At 37.8% G+C, this 23,647-nt stretch overlaps 1 protein-coding gene across 1 annotated transcript in view; it reads right to left on the reverse strand.

Moving 5' to 3' along the window:
* SHANK2 (SH3 and multiple ankyrin repeat domains 2) overlaps positions 1–23,647 on the reverse strand; it is a 317,236-nt gene that overhangs the window by 256,618 nt on the left and 36,971 nt on the right. The window contains 1 exon segment of the mRNA XM_086613043.1: positions 15,058–15,124. Within this exon segment, the coding sequence (XP_086469169.1) occupies positions 15,058–15,124 (67 nt within the window).

Consider the following 23,647-nt stretch of genomic DNA (forward strand, 5'->3'; position numbering starts at 1 on the left):
AGGAAAGGACAACTTAACACGCAGAAACCTTAGCAGCTTCCTCAGACACAGGAAAGGGTTGTATCTTACAAGGGAAAAGAAGTTGAGTATCCAAGGCAAAGAACTGGGAGAGCACAGAGGTACAACAGAGAACAGCAAAGCTGGCACTGACAAAAGTGAAAGAAAAATGAGGAAAGCTGGCAACAAAAGAAAGAAGCAGGAAAGCAATCACGGTTAAATGGAAAAGTGATCTGAAACAGGCAAGATGCAATCAGCTGAAAAAAAATACAAAATCCTTATTTGGGGTGCAATTAGCAGTTAGACAAATCCAATATGGAATATGAATACTTGGTCGAGGTGCTGAAGAAAAGGCTCTGGATGTCACAGCAGACCACAAACTGATCGTGTGTTGCTGGGGCAGACAATGAGCTCATTCTAGACATTCCTCAAGCCCGACTGACACTGTATCAGCGCGTTAGTCCAGCACTAAACTACGCTAACAACCTGCTTGCTTGGAGGCTTTCTGATGTTAAACACGGTTCAACACACAGCTTAGCTCTATGCCTTTCAGTTTAAGTGATTTCCCAGTTGCCAGCTCTGAGCACACGCAGAAAACTTCTAGGATTGCCTTCAAGAGACACAGATATTCCTGGAGTCACAGTGCTGCAGAAAAAAGCAAACACAACACTAAGATGCGTAGAGAACACTGTCTTAGGTACTCAGTTCCTAGTACTCAAGTATAGTATTGCATTTGAATCAACCACAGAGGGCTTATGGAACAAGAAGAGCATCCAAAAGTCCACAGGATCTATGGGAAGGACTGAAATGGCTTGGTTAGATTAGTCTCAGGACCTTTTTCTTGCCTTCTTGCTACAGCGCGAGTCATCATAATTGATTCTCTGTTATTTTTCTGGGTTTCAGCCCACAATTGATGGATAGGGGAAGAGCAACTGACATCATCTACCTGGACTTATCCAAAGCATTTGATACTGCCCCACATGACATCCTTCTCTCTAAACTGGAAAGGCATGGTTTTGATGGATGGACCACGTGGTGGATAAAGAGTTGGCTGGATGGTCGCACTCAGAGAGTTGTGGTCAACATTTCAATGTCCATGTGGAGGCCTGTGATGAGTGGTGTTCCTCGGTCCATACTGGGACCAGTGCTATTTAACATCTTTGTTGGTGACTTGGACAGTGGGATCGAGTGCACCCTCAGCAAGTTTGCTGATGACACCAAGCTGTGCGGTGTTGTGGACACGCTGGAGGGAAGGGATGCCATCCAGAGGGACCTTGACAGGCTGGAGAGGTGGGCCTGTGAGAACCTCATGAAATTCAACAAGGCCAAGTGCAAGGTCCTGCATGTGGGTCAGAGCAATCCCAAGCACAAGCACAGGCTGGGCAGAGAATGGATTAAGAGCAGCCCTGAGGAAAAGGACTTGGGAGTGCTGGTGGATGAGAAGCTCAACATGAGCCAGCAATGTGCGCTGGCAGCCCAGAAAGCCAACCGTATCCTGGGCTGCATCCAAAGAAGTGTAGCCAGCAGGTCAAGGGAGGTGATTCTGCCCCTCTACTCTGCTCTCATGAGACCCCACCTGGAATACTGCATTCAGCTCTGGAGTCCCCAACACAAGAAGGACATGGAGCTACTGGAGCAAGTCCAGGGGAGGGCCACGAAGATGATCCGAGGGCTGGAACACCTCTGCTATGAAGACAGGCTGAGAGAGTTGGGGCTGTTCAGACTGGAGAAGAGAAGGCTCCGGGCTGATCTTATAGCAGCCTTCCAGTACTTAAAGGGGGCCTACAGGAAAGCTGGAGAGGGACTTTTTACAAGGGTGTGTAGTGATAGGACAAGGGGCAATGGATTTAAACCAAAAGAAGGCAGATTTAGATTAGATATAAGGAAGAAATTTTTCACTCAGAGGGTGATGAGGCACTGGAACAGGTTGCCCAGTGAAGTTGTGGATGCCCCATCCCTGGAAGTGTTCAAGGCCAGGTTGGATGAGGCTTTGGGCAACCTGGTGTAGTGGAGGGTTTCCCTGCCCATGGCAGGGGTGTTGGAACTAGATGATCTTTGAGGTCCCTTCCAACTCTAACCATTCTATGATTCTATGATTATCAACTGTACATCAGCTATCACAGAGCAATATCCCAGTCCTTGCCCTCTGCAGCTGGGTCAGTGTCAGAGTTCCTGTGTTGGCTGGTGGCTTCTGCACAAAGAAACAGAGCATTTCCTTTCCTCCCTCCGAGCTCCCTACTGCGCAGTCAGTCGTCCATTTTTAAGACAGGGGACCACCGGGTTTAACCGCACACCCCCAGCAGGTTGTATGCCTCCTCCTCTGGGGACAAGGAGCCATCAGGTTCCTCAGCATTTCCTTCCTTTCTGCAGATAACTGCTTAATACTGAATGGTAAGTAAAAATGTCCTGGAATACCTGTGGATCAGGGAGAAAATTTCTGAGCCACTGGTACTCCAGAATCCTTTATTTAAAATAGAATTATGGGGAAATAGTCAATTGACTGATGAAATATAGTTAACAAAACGTACTATTCCACTTCTTGTTTTATTTGTTTTTATATACATCATTTCCTGCCTTTAATTTTAATTCCATGCCCTCTCAGAAACGGAATCTCACAGATATATCGTCCCCTTTATTTTCCTATAATAATATCATAGCGGTTTTCTCTGGCTGTTCACAATCTCTTTCTTCCCTTCGCAGCTTTTCCTAGTCATAGAATGAAGAAATATGTAAAAATAGGCCACAAGAAACTAGACACACTTGATCTGCACAGCGAAAATAGAACTTTTTAGCACCTGGCATTCGCAAGAGTGTTAATGAAGCCAGCAAGATAAGCCATGCTTTGACCCAAAATAAAAAGCTTAGCCCTCAAAAGAAGGGTAAAGATAAATTTGAACTAACACAAAAATTTTTGTGGACTCAAGGCCTCTTTTGATTTCGTGCAAGGTGTGACCCCAGACATCTGGACAAGTGCTACATGGACAAACAGGAGAGACAGAGTTTCCTTTGGAAGGCAAAGATAGTGAGCCAGGATCAGGCTGTACAGCAGGAGATACAGCATGGGATGGGGGCTATGGGAACTCTCATCTCTGCACAACCACTCACACAGGTGGGACATGAAGGAAGAAGACAAGTAACACACATGGAAACAACAATTATAGTCTGCTAAAATCCCTGAGGACAAAATACACATGTATGTTGGTGCCTGCAATCCCAGAAATGCTAGAAGTACTAGTGGCTGGATGTTAGATCAAAAGAAAAAAGAGAGAGAGACTCAAAGGATAATCCAGCAAGCTGACACACAAAGCCAGATAATTCCAAAGTAACTATTTCTCTGATATCCTTAGGAAACAGTCACTGTAACAAACAACATATATGCCCTTTAGGACATCACTTGCAACTGGAGAGAACCATGGAAACCAGTAAACAAGACATCCTTCTGATTCAGCTGCCCTTAGAACTGCAAAATATGGAAAACTAGTCCAAAACATTTTTTTGTCAATAAAGTGGACATTTGGCATGAAACAAAAGAGGAAAAAAAAAATCTACAAACACCAGTTGATTAAAATAGAGAGGGAATGACAGAAAAGATTCAAGTAGTTTCAACGGCCTTGGACTTCCTGGGAACTCTGTCCGAGATCCTAAGGGGGTCTGATTTAAATACTCGGAAAGTGTTTACTCTGAAGATATCTTCCACAGTGTGAGAAAACCTTGACTGCAAAAAGATACAGCTTATCCTGAACTCCAAGGGAAAGACTGTCAACTCACACATAGCCCAGGAGATTGAGATATAAATGGAGTAACAGCAACAGCGTGAAATATTGTGAACGGTGTGAAATACAGTGTGAAATATTACACTCATTGCAAAGCAGTATGCTCAAATCCTATCCCTTTATCAAGCCTCATCTATAATTTGACAACAAATGGTCTTCTATGAGGATACCACTTCCTTTCAAAGAGACTGCGTATTATCAAATCAATTTTCACAAAAATTCTGACATTAATACCTTGTTATGAAAATCAGATTATTCATATGATATTAAAACAAATTCTGTCAGTGAAGCCTCAGTTCTTAAGGTAAACTGTCAAACGATCATATATTGAATGGAAAACATAACATGAACTGAATTTTGATAAATAATCTAGTTTGGAAGAAAATCAGTATATTTAGCTGTTAAAAAAATACATAAATATAAATTTAGCATAATAGAGGAGTTCCAAGTAAGGGAGCCACTGAAGTGTAATAAAACTGTTCAAAATGGAGGATGTTAGTTATTACTGAAAAGCACAACTTAAAAAGGTTATTCAAGCCGATCTAAAAGAAAAATATTATCCTTGCAATTACTAAGCTTATCTAAATACTTAGGTTTACATTCATACAAAGTTTTTTATTCATACAAATAAATACACGTTTTATGTGATTGGCAATGTAACCAAGATGCCTCTGTATTTGGAAGGCTATCCCCACCCAAATCCAATTAGCCCATGGAAGATGTTCCTTTCCCCAAATGGGAGTTTTATTGAACCTGATTATTTTCAATAACGTAACAATTGAATATACACTGGCATATAAAAATTTACATATTTAGAAGTTACAAACTTCGTAGTCTACTGGTAGTCTAATTGTACAAAGGAAATCATTGACTGCATAAAAAGGCTTGTGATGAGGTGCTCAGCATAAGGACCTACACTACATTGAGAGTTCTGGGTTTTTTTTTCCTCTGTCTCCCTTTTGTTTTTCATTTTTGTTTTTGGTTGGTTGTGGGTTTTTTTTAGTCCATCTCTGTATTTGCTTTAGGAAACAGGAATTTTCTTCAGGAAGCATTTCTGACTATTCTTACCAATTTTTTTTTTTTTTTTTTTTTTAACTCTAGCATTTATTTCATGTTCTTTCATCTCCTTTTTCTGTGTTCTCACCATTGTAAATGGGAGAAATAGAAAGCCATGGGATTCTGCACACATCCATATCTCCATTTGTCCTACCTCTATTTTTGACCTGGCTTCACTGTTTCACTGTTTGAAATCCCACACAGCGTTTGACACAATTTTAGAGAGCTCTTGAAGCTCATGTTGAAAAACTATTTAAAGAAAATACATTTACTTTTCAGGAATACTAGAATTCTCTGTGAGAAACTTTAAACAATTTTTCTCTGTCCTACCCCTTGTTAGGCTGCCTCATCTGTCATAGCTGCATTGAAGGCTCTCTGCCTTATCTTACTAGGTGTGGGCCCTCTAATGTCCTAATATTGGTATTGCCATCCAAATCCTCCCGTTTTGTTACAGATCTATATATATCATGACTGAAATGCACTGATCACATACTTCCAAAGAGCATACTGTTTTAAAAAAAAAAAAAAAAAGCACAATTGTAAGAAGTCTAGGGATACAGAGTTTAGTAACTCTAGAAAACTTAGCAGAAAGGCACTTAGTATAATACTAATCAAGCAGCAATAGAAATAAAAACCCACAAAGTCCATGGTAGTTTCTTATATTCAATTTAGGCCTTCGTTCAAGTTTTACATCTCCTCCTCAGAGTTTTTCCTCTCTGATAGCTGAGATCAGCTCCTTGGCGCTAAGGAATTAGTGGCTTTAGGAGAGAAACGTGGGCACAGATGCAGTACAGTTGAGAAGACTGAGCTATACTCAGGGTCCAGTTGCTACAGCCAGACAAGCTGATATTAGAAACAAGATATATCTGCTTAATGAAGAAGTAATCAACTCCAGAACAGTTAACAAATGGATCCAAAAACATCAGGTCGCAAGACTAGGATACGGTTTTCCAAATCCCATTTACATTATCGCACATCTTTAACAAGACAAAACCGTTTTTTCTGGTTATAATCCAGTTCAAGCAGGAATCAGTTAATGTAAATTCTGTAATCTGCACTATGGAGAAGGTCAGACAGCATGATCACATAAACCTCTTCCAGTTTTATGATTTATGACCTATAAAATTGAATCAGAGATCATTGAACAAATCCCATATAAACTCAAAAGTGCTACTTTCTTCTTACATTCCCTCAGTCTAATTCAACTCTTCAACTTATTCTTACAACACCCTGGTACAGGTCAGGCACCTTGTCTGGAAGACTGAATCCACAAGCGAACTCCGGAGGGATGGGTCTTCATTTCCAGTGACTTTGAGGGGAGCTACAGGGGTTAGAAGGATTTGGCCACCAGACTGAATAACACTGTGAATTTCACTCACTCACAGGGAGTAACCAAAAATCATTATCATAAATACTAGTTCCAAATTTCAGCGGCTGAGAGTTCTGGGGTACTTGCATTGCTGTCTGCTCATAGCACGATCCTTAATCGGCCTATTTAGATCAATAGCATTATTCTTTTACGTATTTCACCAGAATTTTTGAGGATAGTACAATCCACTCAACTACTTTATTTTTTGTAAAGCAAGAAATTAATTGTATTCATTTGATATATAAAACTATATTCCATTTTTGTCCCTCAAAACAGCTATCTCTAGTATACGCAAATCATTTTTCCTACTGATTATGCTTTACAGCTTTATTTCTCTTTTTAATTCAGCGACTAGCACTAGTTCTGCACATGGCCTCTGATTTTACTCTCCTGTACACTACTTCAGTTGTGTCAAGCCAGTGAAAGTATTGAAAAAACCAAACCCAAAAAAAACTACTTCCGGTGAAAGGACCATGCCTTATGGCACGCTTAGCCTTTAAGGATTTGGGAAAGGTAACTGACCTGACTCTGTCATGAAACAGAACACTGATGATAGGAACATTACCCAAAAAAAAGCACAGTTCCCAACCACTGGAGATAATAGTCTCAGCCTAGAAGGAGCGGAGAAGGTGGGAAGCTTTTCTCCTGATGAGGAGCTAGCGGACTATGAGCTAGTGAGAAGGTAGATTTGGCGGAATCGGGAGCTGGGGGTCCTGGAAACACTTCCAACCACTTGGGTCTGAGCATGAAGACTGGGACAAGACCCAAACATGCACCAATTCTCCCCCTTCCTTACTCTCCTTCCTCTGCCACCCTCCCAGACATCTCAAACATCTCTAGGAACAAGACATGGATAAGCCAGCAAGCCCTGCATGACCTGTACCCACTGCTCAGACCACAGAGCTCTTGCCAGAGACCAAAACTAGCTCAAGGGCACTGAAGATAGCCTGGGATTCCTCCTGTAGATTATTTTCGGCTCAATTACAAGGTTCTTCTTGTTCAGTCTGTAAAATAAACTCTAACAGGAGTAGCTGTGGCAATCGTTGCCTACCTGGCATGTGGCAAGGACACACTACAGACTGCTTTACAAAACCAGGCCAAATCATTCTGAAATCTACAGTACTTACATCAGCAGTTACATATATCATCAGTTCTCTCCTTACTTTCCTGCTCAAAATTTAGAGTATGCCTAAGAAATCACAGGCAATGACCGTGCACCACATAATCTCCACTTCTCTGCACGCAGTTCCACATTACATGCACAGAATACACTGAATTTCAAAGGCCAACAAGAATAATCAACTTCTGAAAATAAAACTTAAACTTTGAAATAAAACTAGTTAATGCACAATTTTGTAGTAATATACACACAGAAAAAAAAAATCACTTGTGATCAAAGGGAAAAAGAAAACTTCTGTAAGTTTTCCAAGCTCTGTCCTACATTTCAGTATGTAATTACATTAACAGATCCCAATTCCCAGTTTTCCAATTTGTTTGCTACCACATCACAAGACTGAGCATAAGACATTCTATTCCTTGCAACTCGTCAGAGAAAAACAGATAAATAATAGCTACAAATTTATTTCATACCAATCAATACTCGTTTGGTTGTAACCCAGCTTATAAATCATTAATGTAAAGGGTTTTTTTTCTATGGACATGAGAAATAATTATTAATTTAGCAGAGATATTAGAAAGAAACTGTAAAAGGGAACATAGAATTCTGACAATCTACCAAACAATATGTATTTAAAATGGGGGCAATGAAGATCTCGGTGTCTTTGCCATCCCAATTACACTAATACCAGCCTTTTTTCCACGTTAAAATGCCTGCTGGCATAGGAAACATGTTAATGCTATTCTCATTCGAATGACAGGTACAGAGGGCTATAAAACATGCTTGTGTCCCTCTTGCTGCTATTAAGTAACATGCGATAAAAATAGAACAAGTCATTGCATGCTGCTGACAGTTTTGTAGATTTTTAAGTCATTTGATTTACTGCTTTTTCTTCTTTCTGCTTTGATCTTTCTGCATAAGATTTCACCTAACTTGAGAAGTATTCTGCAGGTATTTGATTTATGAAAATCAAAATCACTAAATTGTTCCCCAAAACAAAATAAATAAGTAAACAAACAGAATATTCATTGGGCCGGCTAGCATTTAATAGAAACACTTGCAGCTGAAATACCAAGATTGCTGACCTCAATCACTCTGATCTAATTAAAGAAAATAGGTTAGAAAAGCAATTTTAACACAAACCAACTAATATGCTTGTGTTTTGAATTACCCGTTCTGCTTATTCTACAATAAAATGCGTGTTTCTTAAGATGTTTACAGTCACAATTCCAGTAAAAATAAATGCTTTTACTTATACTTGAAAAATGATTTATTTAAAAGTAATTGCCCAGTGTGGAATATGTATATTTTAAAGGATAAGCCTACCATATTAGCAGATTTTCATCATTTAAAGAAAAAAATTCATGTGAAAGCACAGACAAACCATCACATACACATATCTCTGCATAATTATAGAGGAATACAGGAACTCTGACTTGAAGCCTAGCAACAGTATCCAAGTATTAGTTAGTCTGCTAATCAACTACCAAAAACTCGCACACCACCTCAATGTGTTTCATTTTTCTAAAGCAGAAAGCAAACAAAAATAAAACAAAAGAATCCTATTGCTTCTAATTTCAGAGCTGCTGAAGGACAAGATGCACAATATAAAACAAACCTTGTTCACTTGAAGAAGAACAACCCATGTCATTTAATCCATCTGAAAATTCATCTCATCACAAAGAACCAAGGCAAAAGAGAGAATTAAAAATAGGTTATCCAAGTCAAAGGATTATCAGCTTGCAACATACTTAATAGCCGCATATCTGTATCTAATGAAAGCTTCAATATTCTTACACATATGATTGGGTTTTGTACCTCCATCCTATAGAAGCCATAGTAAATTCTGTATAGCAAATGCTTCCTAAATCTGCTGTGCTCATTTACTCACAGACAGCTGCAGGCTGGATGAAAACAATCAGGGATTAACTTTTCTATTCATCACATCTTTTAATCCATTACTTTCTCTTTGTTTGCAATAAATAAATGCATAAAGTTAAATAAATTATAAATGTGTTATAGCTAGTTAAAAAAAAGAAAAGGAAGTTTAAAAAGGGACATTATTATTATTCTTTTAATGATGTGTAACTGCTGTGCAGTACATCAGGAGTATACGTAATGTCTTCCTCAAAGCAGAAAAGAAGATGGAACAATAGTAACTGATCTGCAAGCTGCAAGATACTTCTGGGTTCCAAAGACTTTCAAAAAAAGTTATACTTAAAATAAGCTACTTCAATATTGTTATTATTCCTCAAAAAAAACTAATTTTGCAGAATGATGAATTGAAATAATCTGAGAAGCTATACTAAGTATTTCATACTGCTTGTAAAACAAGTTTCTAAGTACCTTCCGGTAATAGGTTTTCTTGCTTTTTGAAAAATATTATTTTAATTTGTTTCAAGTAGGATTACTTTTTAAATGATACAGCAATTTTCATTCACCTTTCAAAGATTTGTCAAGAAAACAAAAGGGGTTCCCTGAAGTTTAGAACCTCATAAAAGAAATAAATACAATGAAATCTGGATTTTGTTTTTAATCCTTTACTGAGATCCCTTTTTCCTCTCCTCCAAGTCCTTTATGTTTTATGTTTGATTTACTCTTTCAAAATTGCATTATCCCTGTCTGAAATGAAACTAAAGTAAATTTTCTCTGTTAATTATGGCAAGCTGTCTTTTATTGTACAAAGCCACAGAAATCATTTGCAAGGCTTTTTTTCTCAGTTTGTTTCTGAAAATGGCAGCAGTGAGTCAAAAAACTAGTTATCTATGCCAAACACTTTTCATGCCACGGTTTCAACAAACTAGTCACCTAGACACCTTATCTACTACCTGAGATGGAAAGATTAATTGGCAATTGACGATGGGAAAAGGAGCAGGTAAGGAAGAAGCAACTTGCTGACAGAAGAAGGGAGAACATGTGTGAGACAAGCCACAAGGTTTCAAACTTTCAGGGGAAAAAGCCAAAATTTTTAATAGGACAGAATAACTAACAGATTTTTATGCTGGTAGTGTGGATAAGCGGAAAGAGGTTCTACAAAACTCCAGTTTGCTGGGAGTCACAAGGGCTTACAGCCAAAAAAGGAAAATAACTGCTTAGCACAACCTTGCCTGAATGTTTACATGCCATAGGTCAGTCATGAGAAAAGTCAGCGGGTTTGGATTCCAGGTCTCCCCCCTTCCATGTATTGCACTTCATTTCATCATGAGCTTCCTCTGAGAAACTACCCAAGAGACAGAGAGCTGCACCGATCCAGAATGAGGATGTGAAAGAAATCACACTTCCACCAGGCTGAAAAAACCAACGTGGAGGTAGGTAGGTAGGACCATTGTGGTATAAGCTCTTCAACCCAAGTGCTGCTGCTCAGAGTTGTCTCAGAGTACAACTCTGACTCCTCCTAATGGATTTGATACCCTAAATGACCTTATCTGTCTTGAAACACACTCTGCTTAGCCAACTGAGTGGCCTCTATAGCACAATTTTATGTAGCTGAGAAACTTTACTGGCAAAATCTCCTCTATTTTTTTTTTTTCCGAATGACTAAGTAGGGACTCCTTGGATTAATCAGGTTGCCAGTGGCACCTATATCTTCTGGTTTTGATCCATTTTGCTTCTATAAAAGAGAAGCAGGCAGATTTCATCTCTCTGACTAAACATTTATGCTCATATTAGCCCTAAGTGGGGCCAATTGCCTCTTTATCTGACCAGATCAGACTGAGATAACCAGACACTACACACCTTAGAAAAACATCCCTCTCTTACAGTCGGATGTCATATTACTCCATGGGTTACTATTTTTGCTTTTTTTGGCTTCAAAGTAGGTATTTTAACGTTTTTGTACTTTTTACAGAACAGTGTTAATTCTTACGATTATTGCAAAGCAGCTTATTTTATATACGTCTAGTTTGTCAGCATTTCAACACATTTTTCTAATGTAAGTGCTTTATAATTAAATAAAAAGGAAAAGGAAGAACAATCTCTATGGAATTTGATCTGTAGAACACAGATTTAGTGGTTCCACTGTAAATTAGAATTTTCTACTTCTAGAGGATACTCTGGTCATTTTCCATCTGAGCTGCTTCTCTACCATCTTCAACAATAGGGATAGTCTTAGCACTACAGTCTGGCACAGATTCAGGCCAAGGGGGGAAAAAAAAAGGAAAAAGAAAAAAAAGACTCCCCTTACAGCATACAATTCAGTCTCTTCTTAACTGAACAATCCTAGACTTTGCGCACAGCTTAAAATGTTACTCTACTCTAAATGCCAGTGAAATATAATTGGCAGGCAAAGGTGGTATAGATAATAAGTGATATACCCAGCACTTAAGCAGATATATTTATTTATGCGGAGCTCTTGTGGACCAGTGCATTGAGATGTAGTGCTTTTGTTGTCAGCACACTGCAGACTCATCCCTTTACTCCACAGGCAGCCATACCCTCCTCCTAGGGAAAGGTTGAGCTACGATCTCTGCCACTGAACAAAGCAGCTCATTCACTGCAATGCATGGCACAGAACCATGAATCATAAGCATTATGTTACTGCTGTTAGATCCTTATAATTGCAGTTTTGGCAACGTTACTTGAAACAGCTTTGTGACTACTGACAAACTGGAAGACACCCACATGATACCTTCTGCATTGAAAGTACAAATGACTTCCTACTGCAATAGTTTGGGACAAGAAAATTATTTAAGAATAAAGTTAATTAGCACATGTCAAAACAGATGGACACAGATAGTGTAGTTCCTCACTATTAAGATTAGAGATTTCAAGCAAATATTATTTTTCATATTCCAGATACCTCAGTTTGAGAAATGTAAAAACTTGTTTCTGTCACCAGATAAAAAACTGCTCTTGAAGCTACTAAGTTAGGTCCAGCCTCCAATCATCACCACCAAGTAAAATTTTCCCATCCCTAAGATGACATACCCAGGAAAGGAGGTAGAGTCTTTTTGAAAAAATAGCATTACCACTTGTATTCGTTAGTGGTATATTAGGCTTGCATTTAAAAACTATCTATAGCAAAAGATACTGTGTATGCAGATCACTAAAAGTTAAAATACTGGGTCAGAAATCTTCCAAGAACCGTGGTATTTTTTCCTAAGAATCTAGAGTAATGTGGAATTTTCCTCAATGCATCATCAACCTCTCCTTCCAACGAACGCTATTGCGAATAATCATGAACATCATTGATAAGCTTACTACTAAATGATTGAACAGCTCATCAACTACCAGCTTAAACATCCACAGAAAAAAAAGACCCACCCAAAGCTGCACATATGCCAAAGAAACTGATTAATTATTAAATGAGTCTAAAATAATTACAAAATACATACTAATTACAATTATTGAATAAACTAAAATAACAAGATTTAATGAACTAGTTCAATATCAAAATTCAATATATAACCAAAAATATCCTGAGAGAAGAAAGATGAAATGTTTCTCAAGAGACTTCATAGTATGAGCTGTCCTTCTTATCTTCATGAAGATGCTTCTCATGTTGTTATTCCTTCCCACCCTGTTGCCTCTAGGCTTTAAGAAGGCACATTACTCAAATGATATATGTTGGAATACATCCAAAACTACATAAATATAGCGGATAACTAGACAAGTAAGATAAATAAAAGCCAACTTGTTGAAGTTTATATGCTGACATTATTCTGCACATTCATCATCATACTAGCTTTCAGGTTTTCTGCTGGTTATTGTTCTTTGACTTATTTATTTTTTTAAAAACTGGGAGACATTTCAGAATTAGACATTTCAATGACTTCACTTTTTTTTTTTTTTTTAAAGTAACAAATTTTAAGGGACAAATATCCAGCTAAATTAAATTAGTTGGGAGGAAACAACATAACATAATGCTTATTCTTTAAGACAAATCTACTCATTTAAATAGTTATGCAAAAAATGCAAGTGAATCATGAAAGCACCAATATTGCTATTTTTCAGTGGAAAAGTGAAGGCATTAGGAAAATTTGGAGAATCTTCCCACACAAGATATTTTCTAAGCATTTTTCTAGAAAACACCAAATCCTACAGAAACTTTTTACAGTCAGCAATAAGAAATTCTGCCTAAAGCCTCAGCCACGTGGCTATCACTTGTTTCCTGGACTGAGTCTCAACCATCTACTTCATAACTACATTCCAGTTTCTCCCACACATTGACATAACTTAGACTTGCAGCGGTCAGAGGAAAGGAAAAGTAGCACAAACTGATCAATTCAAAACATGATGCCATTATTTTGTTTGTAAGCGTACTGCAAGTGTTACTTTTACTTTACAGTTACTCATACTATAAGTGTATGCATAATTAATACTAGCAAGTCATTCCTTTAGTAGTTATTTTTTTTCTTTTATTGTACACAACTATTTTTAAGAGAATAAAATAAACTTAGAGAAACATAAAACATAATACTGGGTGTTGTCCGTGTGCAGTACTTGTTATGCACTGATTCTACATACAAGCCAAAATATCAAGAACTAGCATGGCAGAAACGAAGAAAACTTTAGAATCTAAACAACCATTTCCTTTTTTCAACATCTTCATGAAGTGATAAAACCTTTAGCCATATCTAAACACAAACAACAATAAGACGCTTACTCTATTAGGAACAACTAGCTCATTTTTAGTTAATTTTCTACATCAGATTTTTTTATAAATGCAGAAGGATAAAGACTTCTTACATGGAAAGGAACTATCCCACTATCTCTGGCAAAAACCTCCCAAACTCACTATGAACTTGTATGTAGAAACATGACTTTTTAATGCAAAACTTTTCTGCAATGTGTCCTCAATATTCTCATGCATACTGCAAAGACTTGAAAGTATTGCAGCGCAGAGAATTCACATTACCACGCAGAATTTTTAGCTATATTCCTGCAGACCTCATGCAACCAGGAAGTGAAATGGAACGGAGGTCTTAAGCCAAAGCAATTCTTTCCTCGTCTGAAGTTTCATGTGATCTGGTCTAGTTTTCCACATAAATTAAATACTATCAAGTCACAGATTTGCATCACTGACTAAAATCAGCGCAGACGACTATACAGACTCCTGCTTCAAAAGGAATGCCTTTTTCATTCAACTTCAGGATGTTCCTGTGCAACTTTAATTAAAATATTTTAATTCATTTTAATTAAACTGTTTTAGAAATCAGTTTTATCAAACTGGTTTTTATTTTAATGGCGAACCTCTCTAAGTAAAAAGATCTTTAAAAAGCCTTAAGGTTTTTTGTCAAGGGCCTTTAACGCCTGTCGCCAGTCTTCATCCAGGACCACACACCAACTCAGTGAGAAGAAATGGTTTTAAGGATATGGATAGACAGTTTCTACCATATATTCATTTAATTTCAGAGAAGCATCTTTCTGTATCTTCTTCTGATCAATTATTCCTACTTGAAAAATGCTTTAGGCTGATGCCAAACAGCCTGCAAGACCCACTTGGCTCTTCCAGGTATGTGGATGTGTATTTAAGCTGTTACAAACTGTTTAATTTATACTTGTAAAGCGTATACCACTCTTTTGCATTAATTATCAAATTTGCATTTTCAGAGTATGTTTTGAAAACATTTCAGCTTTTTCCCCCATCTTCATTTTTTAAAGAAAAGTTACTTTTAAAATCTCCCTGAAACTATACTGTCATCAGCCCTGTAGCCATATCTCACATCGAATCAGATCGAACATCTTTACAAAATCTTGGTTTAAACATGTATAACATTTTCAGTGTCTGTAAATATTTTGCTTACCAATATCAGCTTCCCTGTGATTCTTGATATATTCAGCAAGCTCAAAATTTCCCGCTATTATAGCCACCTAAAGGATTGTAAAATAGTTACAATTAATATATTGCCATCACTTATTAAGGAGGAAAATACACTTTACATTACTGAAAAACATCACACAAATATGTTTTCATTTCACAAAGCAGAGCAACTGTTTATTATTTCTATTCTGCAACTACTACATGCAATACACTCCTGAAACAATGTTGAGAAATGATATCTCAATCTATTTGCAAGTAGCACTGCCAGTCTCCCAGCTCCCCATTTCCTAAGAACGCTGTGATTGTGTGTGTCTCAGGAGGCTGCTAGAGGAGCTGGGGCTTTTCATGTTGTGGCAGTCAAAACCAGCCATGAACATTAAACACACCATCCCCAAAGCTCTGGGAGCTATAACAATGAGTGGAGAACGCTACAGGAGCAGGCTTGGAGAGACATGTTTAAGATATTTTTCCCTTTAATTGCTCCTGCCTCGCTACTTACCTGAACAATGAAAACAGAGGCTACAACATAATGTACATGGGATAACCACAGAAGTACCCAGAACTACAAGTATTTAGGTATCATTAATTCACCAAAAAAGACTAAAAAGAGAAACTGGAAAAGTTTATGTGTATCTATAGAATGTAAAGTGTTTTAATAAATGTAGTTCTAATATAATAATTTTCTTTTTCATTTATTTCCTGGTTGTCAAACACAGATATGTAACATTCTATTCTGAATTCTCATCTAAATGCATTTAAAAAGAGAACCACCTCCACTGGATATGAGGAAAGTGATTTGGTTATGCCATTGCTGTCCCCTCTCTTTTTCTTCTTCTCCTATTTTTACCATGAATATTCAGCAATTGTCGTTTCTGGCTCCATTTTGCAGCTTTGCATTATGAATGACACTATTCCCCTAATGCAGGTAAAAGGGATAAGCTGGGCTCTTATTTCTCATAGAAGCTTCTGCGTATACAGGGTGCAGGACAAAAAAAAAAAATTTAAAAGTTTTATTTAAGGATCCCCTTGGATACAGGGCTACTCTCAGTCACAAGAAGTGAGTGAAAACTCTGGGAAACCTCTGAGCTGATGACCAAGAAAGATTATCTGCTGGTTTGTACCACTTCACAAATCTCAGGGCTGAAGAATAACACAAAGGAAGACTAAATTGCTGAAATGGTCATAGGAGATGTATGAAGTATAGTTAACATAAGTAATATCTTTTAATGTAACAGGCGTAAGACCTTTCTTCTGCACTCACCACAGGAAATTGAATAGACAGTTTCATTTATTATTGACCAAAACAAACTAATATGGAAATCCTCAAAAATTTCATAGATTTCATAGATTTCATAGATTTCTAGGTTGGAAAAGACCTTAGAGATCATCGAGTCCAACCATCCCTAATCCCCATTAAACCATATCCTCAAGTAGCTCATCCACCCTTTTCTTAAACACATCCAGGGATGGGGACTCAACCACTTCCCTGGGCAGCTTATTCCAGTGGCTGACAACCCTTTCAGAGAAGAAATACTTCCTAACATCCAACCTGAATCTCCCCTGACTAAGCTTATGCCCATTTCCTCTTGTTCTATCTCCCATCACTAATGTAAAGAGCCCTTCCCCTAACTCCCCACCATCTTTTCTCAAGTATTTATAGGCCGTAATCAGGTCTCCCCTCAGCCTCCTCTTCTCCAGGCTAAACAGCCCCAACTCCCTCAGCCGCTCCTCATAAGTTTTATTTTCCAGCCCCTTGACCAGTTTAGTCGCCCTTCTTTGGACTCGCTCCAGGAGCTCAATATCTCTCTTAAAGCGAGGGGCCCAAAACTGGACACAATATTCCAGGTGCGGCCTCACCAGTGCCGAGTACAGGGGCAGGATCACTTCCCTGCTCCTGCTGGTCACACTATTCTTGATACATGCCAGTATCCCATTGGCCTTTTTGGCCACCTGGGCACACTGCTGGCTCATATCAAGACTTTACACAGAAGCAACAAGCTACAGATAGAAAATCTTAACTATTATGTATTTAAGAGTTTCCAAATCCACTTTAAACAGTAGACTCAGAGCAGGCTTAAATCATGAGTCATAACCATTACATCCATTGCACCTAAAATAAATAATTACACATATTTTCTGCACTTTTCATTCAGCATCGATTATTTACACTATGCCTCCTTCTGCCATTAGTGCATCTCACGCAGGGCTCAAAGTGGACTTACAATATATCCTACCACAACACTGGAAGAAGTCTCATTGAAAGGCAGCACTACGAAGTCTGTTTGCTACAGGCATGAGTGCACTGTCTTAGGAAAAAAAAAAAAAAAATCACTGCAATACTCCTAAATAAAACTAGATGGGATTGTCCAAAGTCAGATTTTCACACTCTACAGTCCTCCTAGTGACTTCATTTAAAAGTCTTTCTTTAGATCCGAGAATCCCATTATATTGGTCCTTATGCTCCAAGCCATTACTCTTGAATCCATACTGTACGCAGCCCTGGAAATCCTCACAGAAGGATCCAGATTTAATCTATTGTTTTCAAACACAGGAAAGTAATCTCTGATTTATCTTTTGGTCCTAAGTAAGCAATAGGTCGTCTATAGAGAGATAGACTGATTTATTTCAGGTTGTAAAGTCAACTGACAAATAAAGTACAAGCAAGTCTTTAAAGAAATTACTATACTTTAAGTATAATACAGTATCAGAAAAAAAATTTTGATTACCAAAGTTAAAACAAACAACTGAACATAGCACTTCTCATGTTTATGCCCTGAATCCAAGTTTCCCCCATTTATCATTTTGGGAGGCGGGGGGAGGTGTTTAATGCTTTTCAGATTCTGTCTTTTTTTCTTAGCAAATTGTTTCTTGTTTCATTAAACATTTCTATTCAACATAAAGGCTAAATACAATAATGATGTTTTCTTTTCAAATGTGTCTATTTCATGGCAGAAATCCTATTCCACATTTGTATAGCACCTAACAGTTATATCCAATACACGTACACTTGTGTTTTAAAATAACCCTCAGTAGGCAGCCATGAGAATGGCATGTGCAGTATAATCATTTTTGTCCTTTAAATAATTAACCTGCATATAATATCACCATACTTACTAGTGATAATCATGTAATTATTTTCTCATTACAATATTAACAGTAAGAAAATGCTTTGCTTTGAGCACTTCTCAGTTGTGTTATGTCAAACATTGATGGATTCTTGGGAGCAAAACGCATTACTATGAGTCAATAATACTAGTTCAACTCAATTTCACTTCTGCTTTTAGATCACAGCTGAAAAAATAAAGTGTTTCTTCTCAGATATGTCATAAAACTTCTGCATGCCATAATATCTGTGAAGATCAGGGAGGTCGGAGACCGAGGTAGATTGGTGCACTGCCACCTCATCACCAACAGAGGTAATTATCCATCTGAAAATTAATCTTTTAACCATTAGTAACAAGACCTTTATTTCAGGAACTACTCCTGAAATCAACTGTTTCTCAGCATGGATAATGTATCAGAATCTGGCCCCTAAGCCTCCTCTGTACACGTTCTAAAGTGTAACTCATGGTTCTCCCTGGCAAATGACTCTACAAAAGTTAACAGCAAAGCTGTACAACTGCTACCTCTTTAACTTCACATTCTGCAGCCTGGCTTGGTTCAGGTTCATGAAACCAACATTTGTGTATAGAACAGGGATTTTCTCTACATTATAAGCAAGCAATAATACCTGTCTTCAACATTACCCCTAATTAGCACAGAAAATTCAAGCAGGGAATTCATCAGTGACAGGCAGCTTGCTAGACAGCAGCCATTTCACTCAAATGAAAGAATTTTTGATACAGAGTAAATTTTAAAACTCAAGTATAAACATGCTATTCAAGAAATAAACACATTTTATTACTTGAGAAAAAGATATTGCCAGATAGCTAAGAGACAGCTTGACAGATAATTGTTCCTGTACTTGCTTCTGATTCAAGCACTAGATTCAGCAAGCTCAAGGTATCATTTATCTCAATTTAATTTACTTCAGTTCGCTAAAAACAGTATGTAAAATTCTAACAGCAAAAATGAAGGAAAAATATGGTAAGATCTAAAGAAAGCAAGAAAAAGCAAAAAAGTACAAATATTTCTTGGCATAACATCAATGTACTTCACTTGAATTTGATGGGTAAAGAGTGTGGGAGAAAGTGAAGCCAGAGAAAAATCTGAAAGATACAAAATTATCCTCATTCAATTTTTACAGTTGCAAACTACAAAGCACAGCAACCACAGCCTCTTTTCCATCAAAATTTATCTTGAACCAAAGTCATAGTGTGTTCAAATTAAACTGTAATCATGAATGCATTAGGGCAAGTGAATGGTCTTCACAAGATCCAGGGCTTGAATCAAATTAAGGTGATGTAAACTCTCCCCTCAGTTAAGATGAAAACTAAATCAGAAACTTACTGAAGATCTATAATTGTACTAAATTTCTTCATACTTTAGGAAAAAAATACTCATGTAGTATCTTTGCAGAAAATACACTTCATAATTTCCATGGTTTTAAATAGCCATATTTTGCTTTTCAGAACATTCTGTAATCAAGCACTAGATTTCTGAGAAGTTAAGGTGGGAAAGAAGGTTTTGCTTGGGGCTTGTTTTGGATCACAAGACATCGCTTCTGGACAGAGAAAAAGTAGCACAGTCAGCAAAACTACAGCAAGTCTCTTTCCCAGTTCCAGTAGGAACTGGATTCCAATCATCAAAAGGCATCACATGCATGTTTACAGACATGAAACATTACCAAAAGAGGCTGGAGGTAGCACTTTATGCCTAGAGGCTATCTACAGACTCTGTTACGCTGAAGCTTCAAAAATTGCAGCTTTTTAAAAACTGCATATACAGCAGTCTTACTAGAATCCAGGTTCTTTCACTCCTGCAGTGAATATCCTTTCATTTCATCGTTTCACCACAGACAAGACACTTATCTTACATCAAAAATCAGCATGTCCTTTGTCACATTATTCTCTAAATCTGGTAAAACCTCTTCATGCATTGTCTGGGAAAAAGAAAAAAAAAAAAAGCCAAAACAACAAAACAAAACACCACACAATTAACTACAATTTCCATTAAAATCTTCAATTTTTTGGGCCCTGTTTTTAAAGGGTGTATTTACTTTGCATCACTCCAGAATCAGAAAGACTGCACCTGCAATGTCACAGCACGGTGTCAATCCAAGTCCAAGCTAAAAAGCATGACTAAGAAGTTCAAGTACAGCCCTTTCAAACCCAAACCAGGATCTTTATCTCCTGCACTGACATTTGGTTCGGATCTCTGCCATACATTCTACTGTACAATAAATACAACAGAAACTCTCTTGAGATTTTTTAATCATCATTAGAGGCAATTTTACACGAATGAGAGTAACCAAAGTGAATAATTTATCAGCTCCCTCCTCTCCAAGTTTAACTGACCCCACTAAGGGTTTTGACACGGGCATCTAATTATTTTCAAATTACATTTGATAACATACATGATTGACCTGAATAAATACATATGTTTACAACAGGGAAGTGAGCAGAAAGTGAAGTTAAGCAGGAAGACATATCTTTAGTAGGAGGGAATTCATACAAAATAAGAAGAAAATAGGGTAAAGCCATGCAGCTAGACTGGCAGTATCACCTCCTATTTCCACAATGCTCTGTCTTCATAATGTCATCATAACAAAAAGTTAATGGAGTCATTGAAACAGGTCACAGCTGAGAGACACTCAAAGAGCTGGCTGTAAAGCACCAAGCCATCGGGTAAATGACCCTCTGGGCAAGGCAGAGGAGCAGAGAGAAGAGCTGATTGTCACTGTCAGGATGCGTAACGCAGAGCGTGACCAGAAGCTCTGTGTTTATACGGGTATTTGCTCTGCCTGGGTAGAAGGAAAGCTTGTTACAGTCACCCCGTTGTCTCACTGTCTCGCAGACAAATGTTCCTTTCAAATGATGGAACTGGTTACAGTGGCTTACTATTCGTCACACCAGGCAATACCAGATGCTCTGCCATCAATTTAGTGAAGAAGGGAAGGAGTTTAACTGACACTTGGCTAGTTGCTATGGATGGTAACTAAGTGACACCTCAGTGAAGTAGAAAATTGAATGAATGAAGTAGCAGAGACAGGAGATGGGGGCACCCCATGATTGCTAGTGCAGCATAGGGCACTAGACGAGAAACGAAAGACACTAACTGATGAGGCACCTTTAGGAAGGTATTTATTTCTCCTGGCATAGTATTATTCTCGTCCTTTGGTTTTCTGATATTTACAGTCAGAAATGTTCCCTCTGGATACAGGTAGTTTTTAAGTTGGCTTTCAGAAGTCAATTTAGAAATTAAACATTTGATCCATCTGGTTAGTTCTGCTTTCCTGAATCTTGTTCCCCAAAGAAATTTAGTTTAAATGATGGCAAATAAGACTACTTGGTGTAAACAGTGAAACCTGACAGATGTCCAGTTACAGGTTTCACTGCAACCGAGTTTCATAATGTTTTCAGACTCTGGACCAGATATAAGTAGCAGCACTGACTCATCAACATCTCTCTTTTCAGCCTCACAAATGCAGTTGTCAATATATCAATTACTTACATTCAAGTATTTAGATTTTTTTGATTGCGATTAATGCAGTGCTTTGTTCCTTTTGGGAAATTGGAAATTATATATACACTTTACCTGTCGCTAACCTTTCACAATTGATTTTTTCCGCTCTTGAAATGTATCACAGGTAGAGTTCATATTAAATTAGGGCGAGATCTTTGTAGCCTGTTAGCAAACACAATTTTAGAGCTTTATAGGTTAGTCCCTGAAAGGCAACCACCAAAACCACTATTACATTTTGTTATACGCTCTTTGGAACAAACTGCTCCACATAATAAGAAACAATACAAAAAAAGACAGAAATTGAAGTTGTCCCCTCTTAAATCCAGCCGATGAACTTTGACAAACTTTCTACATGGGAGTGAGGAGAGCATCTCTCAGTTCATTTATCAAGGCTGCTGCACTTCCTTCTCCACATGTGTAAATTTTACAACAGACAAGTCATAAAGCTTTAAAATGCTCTGCCTAAACAGAGAGTGGAGGAAGCTGTTTGGGCTGCCCAGTTGTAGCTGCATTTCACAATAAGCAGTTCATGATAGAACAGTCCACACTCCTCACCTGCTTTTTCTTTCCCTTCTCTTCCAGACAATTTCACTTTCCTTATGAAAGTACTTTTCATTATTCTTTCCTTCAGGGCTGATGTTTCACCCTTCCATTGTCCCTGCTACCAAGCAGCACTCACTAAACGATGGTCTTTCAAGAAAGCTTGAAAGAGCCATGAGTTCAGGTATGGCACTGAACAAAAAGCGACTTTGCTCAGCCTCAGCCAAGCAGTGGAAACGCAGATAGACATATAAGATACTCTGACGTACATCTACCCAACGTGTTCCCATCTTCAGGTGCAACTCTAAGGTAGAGGTGATAAAACCTTGTGAATGAAACTGTAACCGTAAGACTCTCCAGAAATTGCCTTCCACTTAAATCACAGACTTACAAAAATCAGAAATTATTTTTTGTACCACTAAGGACTACATCATTTTAACAATGAAGAAACACCATTCAAGCAGTCACAGTTGTTATGCAATAGGATTCACTATCAGCAGAGACCCATGAGAAATTAACACTAGTGGTTTTAGAAGGTATGGCTGGGATTACTTCCTTTCTGAAAAGACTGCTTGAAAAGCCCTTTTTATGTGTCATAATTAGGATGTGTTTTCTTAATAATGAAAATACAAAAAACGTTATCATTTTTAATAAGCACAAGTTTCCAGACAAAAATAATATCAACAATTAATCAATAGCTGCAATAAGAAGAAAGAGGTAAGAGTCCAACAGTAAGGCAATCTTTGAACCATTCGATTATAATCACAACCTTTGGAGACAGAAACCTTTCAAATTTAATATGAAAATCTAATTGTGCTTGCTGTGGAGCAACAAAAAAGCAACATAGCTCAACTTCAACATATTTCTATTATGTCCTCTCGAAAGAAAAGCTCTCCCTTTTAAAATTAAGAGGTAAAGGCTTTTTGGAGTAGAAAGTCACTTTGGGGTTTGTCATAGTTTACCATCAAGTATGTGGTAGTCATCCACAAGGACATTAGAAAGTTAAATTTAAGTTGTTAAGTACGAAGTTCCTGCTCTCATGTATGCCTGTGCAGCACACAGCACCGGGAGGTTCCATCCCTAATAAACAGTGGCATGAAATCATGCAGCATGCTCTGCAGACTCTGAAAAAAATCTTAAATTGATTCATTGCTCTTGTACATGAGCAGCATATAGATTTGAAAACTCTCTTCAGTGGTACAGATGGAGTTTGGTTTGGAAAAGCAAGAAGCAATCTGTGTTCCAAATTTCTTTTCCATAGATGTGGGAGAAAAATGTACTGATCAAAGACTATTGGTTTCTTACGCAGTTTCAGAGAGCTTGTACCTGAATGTATGTTTACTTACTCAATAAACACAAGAACATGTCTAGAACTCGGTTTCCTTTGGAAATACATTCTTTTATAATAC

Source organism: Tauraco erythrolophus, chromosome 6 (assembly GCF_009769465.1).
Source record: "Tauraco erythrolophus isolate bTauEry1 chromosome 6, bTauEry1.pri, whole genome shotgun sequence".
Lineage (NCBI taxonomy): Eukaryota > Metazoa > Chordata > Aves > Musophagiformes > Musophagidae > Tauraco > Tauraco erythrolophus.